Raw genomic sequence first — 6116 nt, forward strand, 5'->3', positions numbered from 1 at the left:
ATGCTTTCAATATATAAATAAATAAATAAATAAAGCACTTTTTTTCATATACAACCCATCAACACGCTTTGACCTGTCAAATCAAGTGTCAACCCTTTCAGATAAACATTTTACATGGGTCATGTCATGTGACATGTCCACATTACATGGCCTTAAGCGTATCAAATTTCTTTAATATGAATAAATATAAGAGACACATTTGCATTTTATCCAACCCAACCCAACCCAACCCAACCCAACCCAACACAACACAACACAACACAACACAACTTATCCCTAGTGTAATGCCAAAATCAATACGAGTGCCACAAACCACTAAAATCGGCTTAAAAAGCGTTAACCGTTAATTTGATGACGATCAAAGTACCGTTCCACTTTTACTACATACTATATAATCCCTTTCATAAGCTTACAGTATTTATAAAGATTATATTAATATACATATTACCTACCCATCTAGAACAAAACCAACCTTCTTTTACCTCACAAAATGTTCTGTTCTAGAAACCATCTTCATTAACTTGAGACCAATCCTGAACATAAAACAACACTTCACAATAATCCTAAACATCTAACACGTGTATATAGGCCTGTAAACACATGTCTTGTTCATTCATTTATGTTTATGTCCGTTTATTCATGTTCGTTTACATACCAATAGAAATAATTAAATATTATCTGGATGAGTCATTTACTTAATGGTTTTATATTTGTTCGTCTGCTTTCATTTACACTTGTTCATATGTGTTCTTTTTATCTTTGTTTAGTTATGTTCATTTATGTTCTTTTATCTTTGTTTAGTTACGTTCATTTCTGTTTGTGAACTAACTGTTCGTCTAGATTTTAAACAAGCAAACAAAGATAACCGAACACAAAAGCTAAATGAACGAACATGTTCGCATTTGTTTGGTTCATTTACAGGTCTACGCGTATATTTTGTGAATACATGTGTATACAAATAGTGAATTACCTGGGAATTCTGCAACATCAAGCTCCCAAAACCCTCTCAACCGACCATCTTGTTCATCCGTTAAGCAAACAGCTGGGACCCGGTACAAAAACCTGTCTGACTCACCACCAATTGTAACCTCCACAACCCTATCACTACCTTTAAAAACTGATTTGTAACCACACACATGTGTGAGGAACAAAACCTTTACAACATCTCATTGTTTTCAATCACTTCAACAATGTCACAATCACCACCATCATCGACCGCATCAGCATCGTTCTGCTTACATAAAACCCAGATCTCGTTTTTCGTTGGATATATATTGAATCTGGTCTTACCATTAATTTCCGCTTTCACAGGATACAAGAACGAATCTTGATGGAGTATTTTTCTTCAATCAGTAGAAGCTGCTTTATATATGCCACATGCATAAGGTCTGACTGGATCACTGCACAATTCTAGTAGGTCTACGTGTAATCTAAGCGGGTCTGATTCGATCTTTTTAATCTGCGCATAACATTTAAGATTTGTATTCTCACTTCTACTAAGGGCCCATATCTGGCCCAATTTAAACACCAAATTCTGTTTATCCAAACTAAAATCATGAATAACCAACTTCGACTCTTTATCATCATCTTGACCGTCGTCACCTCTTGCTGATGTGGCAGTATCACTCGTGCTTTCAAATTGGTTCAGGTCATCAGGTATAGAAGCAGTATCAAGTTCAAAAGATCCAACAGGTACATTTGCTCTTTCGTTACCGGTCAACTTTAGCGGTGGGATATTGTGTGAAAACCTAAACAGATCACTAGGGGGGATCCGACACTCATCAACTTCTGCTTTCTGAAACAAACTCACAAATCCTTTCACTTTCACCATACAACCAACAACAACACCATTATACTCATCGAAATCCGACAAAATCTCAACGATCTCGAAATTATATTTCATCTGCCATTTAGAGTCACAAACCCATTTAATAATATCCCAGTCCTTAAAAAGAGCCCAAATTTCACCTTTTCTAGGATAAACAACAAAAGAGAATCGTTTCCTACCTTTTTCAACCGCCATTTGATGGGAAAACATGAGACGGTCATTAGTTTCCTCTGTCGCCCCGCGTTTAAATCTACCACAAGCAACGGGTAAACCTTCTTCTGCCCAGTCTTGTTCTAGAGCATTCTCAGGATCGGCTTCTAACCAGGTGATGCGTAACCTGAACCCAGACGAATAAACTTTTCTGACCTGAGCATAGAATCTTGGCATGCTGTCAATTGTATCATAAACTGCCCAGATTTGATCAGCTGCAAAACAATCTTCTTCTTTATCTTTATCAAAGTTGCTGAATTCTAAATCCGGAACATCAACATACACGGGTGGTTTTGAGTCATCTTCAAACTCTGAATCATCATCTTCTTGTTCTTCCTTCAAATCTGCATCCGTTGGAGCTTCCTTTTGTTCCTTGTGTTTATCTTTGGATCGCTTTTTTGGGCTGCAATCCGCTACCACCTCGCCACCACTAGAAACACGCGACCTTTTGCGAGATCGTTTAGAACACTCTTCTTTTCCACCCTTGGTTTCCGCATCACCATTTTCTTCAGTTTTTGCATATTGAGGGGGCTGATTTGCAGAACGAGAAAATGACGGTTCTGCCCTTTGTGGATCAACTTTAGCTCTTTCCTGTTGAAAAGACGTATTCATCCCTGGGTTCACATTTTGCATGCCAGCATGTGCCGAGTGAGCTGGCTTCCAGGCACCAATATCAATAGCAGTAAAGACTTTTGAGCAATTCGAGCACCTGATGCTTTTGTTTACCAAATCTCTGCAACACTGGTTCTTTTTCTCACAGAAAACACAAATCGTCCAGAACGACGGCCGCGCGTTTTGAGCCCCAAACTGAGGATTTTGTGGCTTTAAAACAGCAGCCTCTCTATACTTGTAATCATATAAACTCCTTTTACCATTATCAGAGAGTATCATATGTGCCTCACCAATGAGTTTAAAAGCCGATTCTGCACCCGGAAATTTGTTTTTGTCAAGGTGTAGAACAAGGGCTAGTTTTCTGTACTGTTTCTTGATTGTGGCCACGTCAGCTAAGCTTTCAGCTTGAAGGATCCCGTATAAGTCCTTTGTGGCGTCATTTATCTTTGTTTTAGCTGCACAATGGACGTCACAAACAGCTAGCATATGGGAAACGTTGTCGAGTTCTGGAAATAGTTTTTGGGCCTTGAGAGCGAACTTCCTAGCGGCTTCAAAATCATTGTTTATCATCTTGTTTTCGGCAATGTTCTTGGCCCGTAAAGCCTCATCTTTGTTACACTCCATTGCTAGATGATTCAAGGGTAGTAGTATCCTCTCAAGCAGTTGACTTTATAATTTTCAATCTACATCATAATAATTAATACTCATGGGTTAAAGAAACAGCATATCATGGTTACTCTAGAATCATTACAACACGGACATGTAACTATAAACGAACACAATCGGAAAATATTATGTTCTATAGTTTTTTTTGTTTTTTTTTTTCAATTTACATTTAAACCCAAAAACCGAACAACCCACCGAAAGTTAAAGGGTATGGTTATCGGGTATGGGGAAAAAGGGAAAGAAGGCGAAGCGTAAAATGAAGGATTGGAATAGAAATCAAGAGGCGATATATGTTTGTGAAACCTAAATCGAGTGCAATGCAACATCAGCCGTAAAATGAAATGAAAGTAATTAGGAAACAAGTGAATCGATGAACATGCAAACACAAAACCCCCAACCCAAACAAACATCTAACATCTTTTTAATTTAAAAATAAAAAAAACAAACTGCAAAATCATTGATTTCAGTTACAACTTACTAAAACTGCAGTCGGTGACGAAGAAGCATTGTAGTCAGACAGACAGCGGGAAGAAGAAGAAGACAATAATAATCAGGTGTATTTTATTTTACTTATTTTCCTCCGATTTGTGCAGTTGTTTGGGATTCCTTATTTTCCTTATTATAACTTTTCATTAATCTAATAATAATAATAATAATAATAATAATAATTTACAAAAGTGTACCTTGTTAATAAGTTTATAATTTATTAAATTATTTCTCTCATAATATAAGTAATCTCAAACACCTTGCTACTTTTTAAAAGATTTATAAGTTATAAGTTGGTAAAAATAAGCAATCTCAAACACCCCCTAAACAAACACAATTTCCTTCATTATTTGTCGTAGGTGGTGTATACGTTTCAAAAGGCGTCACACGATACATCCTCTCTAGTTCTAGTAATCAAAACTCTCATTTTAATTTGACAAAAATAGCAAAATACGTTGTTCTTTTTATGAATAATTGTTTTTTCAATGAACAACCTTTAGCAAAATAAATGGCAGAAAACATACTTCATGTTTCAAATCTCTTTCACGTTAAGTCCTTTGGGCATAACCTAGTTAAATTTTTCCGTTAAATCTTATCATGTGTGTGGCATTCCTCATTTTACGATTCGATTCGTTTTTGCCTTCGTATTGTAGACCGACCCGATTTGTATCTCGAACCCTTCGATATTATTAAAATGATAGATTTTGTGTTTTCATAATCATCTCACGCTTGTCGGATCGCGAAAACACCTTTTACAGCTCTTAAAATGCTCCTATAACGCTCAAAACGCCTCAAAACGAACTGCATGGGCCAAATCTGCCAACAACCAAACCTGCTGACCAACCGAACCCCCCCCCCCTAGCACGCCGTGTCGCATGGCCAAGGAGGCTATGCTGGTCGCGTGGCGCCTCGAGTGTTCTGTAGCAAATTGTGACGATTTTTGTTGTTTCATTGCATTGTTTAACCAATCAACAACACATGCAAGTTTGTAAATAAAGCATAGAAATAAGCCTTGACCATTACCCTGTATAAACAAGCTCATCTCCTTCATTACAACTTGCTCATTCACTTCTTTCTCCCTCAAACAAAGATCATAACTTCATCTCTTCAAGGTTCTTACTAGTTGACGTGTGTGAATATATATATGGAAATTTAAGTAAAAGTTCCACACAAATCGGGTTTTAAAATAGGTTTTCACCTACAACTAAACCACACACGAAAGGCAAGTGTACCTATCGTTTGTAATAAAGTGTCAGTAAGAACCGAGTATCAATCCATGGACACGACAAATTTCTAGTACTAAATCTTTGTAAATGACCAACCGAACAAGTAAATCTTAAGTTGAATTTTAATTAACTAAATTTGCATACAATGAAAATAAGCAAGTAAAAACACAAGAATATAATCAATCCAACAAACTACCTAGACATGAATCCACTCTACTAATATGATAAAATAGCAATAATATGGTAAAACATCATGAATCTAAACATAAATACTAGATTACAATAAAGCAACCTAATACTAGCAAATAATCATCATGATGGGTTTTCAATCAAGAGATAAACATAGACTAACTTGTTTGTCAAAACAACAAAGTCTCATAATCAAATGAAAGCTAGCATGAACAACATTCTAACCACCTAAGATTACACTAAAGTAGCCAAATTCATGAAATTAATATAAACTTATGAAACTTTAACTAGCAAGTCATCACCAAGTAAAGAATCATAACAACACTCATCAATTTTCCAATATTAAGTGTAGGGTTTCATACTCATCAATAATTATACAACCAAGTTAATTTTTACTAGTCATTCCTAACTTAGTAATGTAAAAAAAGATTTCATGAACATTAAAAGTTTACAAACAAACATCTAGAACATAGTTTTCCAACATGAATGCCTAAACATTTGCAAAACTAACAAGGTTATGTAACATAACAAGCATGAACACCATCAATATCAACATATAAATTCAACCATATTCTTGAAAGAAAACCACTTTACCAAAATCATGCATAGATAATATATCACATTAATAAGAGTTTCAACATTGTCTAGATAGCAAAAGTAATTAGCCCATAAGGCTTAATACAACTACAATCAAACTAGAAATAAGCTTACAAAACATGTTCAAGAACAAACGAATGAAAACTAAGATCAAGCAAGGATTGAAGAATGGAATGATGGATCTTGAGGATGGTGGAAGCCTTCAAACTCTCAAGGAACACATAAACTAATTTTCAAGGGTTGAGAGAGAATCACCAAGGCTCCACACACCAAAATGAAGTGAAAATAAGTGTTTATAAACT

General features: G+C 35.7%; 1 protein-coding gene across 1 annotated transcript; it reads right to left on the bottom strand.

Moving 5' to 3' along the window:
* Positions 1 to 1345: 1345 nt before the first annotated feature.
* Positions 1346 to 3274, bottom strand: LOC143618126 (uncharacterized). The gene has a single exon (XM_077090446.1). The coding sequence runs from the start codon at positions 3272 to 3274 to the stop codon at positions 1346 to 1348; it is 1929 nt and encodes a 642-aa protein (XP_076946561.1).
* Between the last annotated feature and the right edge of the window lie 2842 nt (positions 3275 to 6116).

Source organism: Bidens hawaiensis, unplaced genomic scaffold (assembly GCF_021521415.1).
Source record: "Bidens hawaiensis isolate Kalapana, Puna unplaced genomic scaffold, B.hawaiensis_p1.1 tig00063742_1, whole genome shotgun sequence".
Lineage (NCBI taxonomy): Eukaryota > Viridiplantae > Streptophyta > Magnoliopsida > Asterales > Asteraceae > Bidens > Bidens hawaiensis.

Bases quoted from the DNA above. Each gene is read 5' to 3' on its own strand.
- LOC143618126 (XM_077090446.1), bottom strand. From the start codon at position 3,274: ATGGAGTGTAACAAAGATGAGGCTTTACGGGCCAAGAACATTGCCGAA.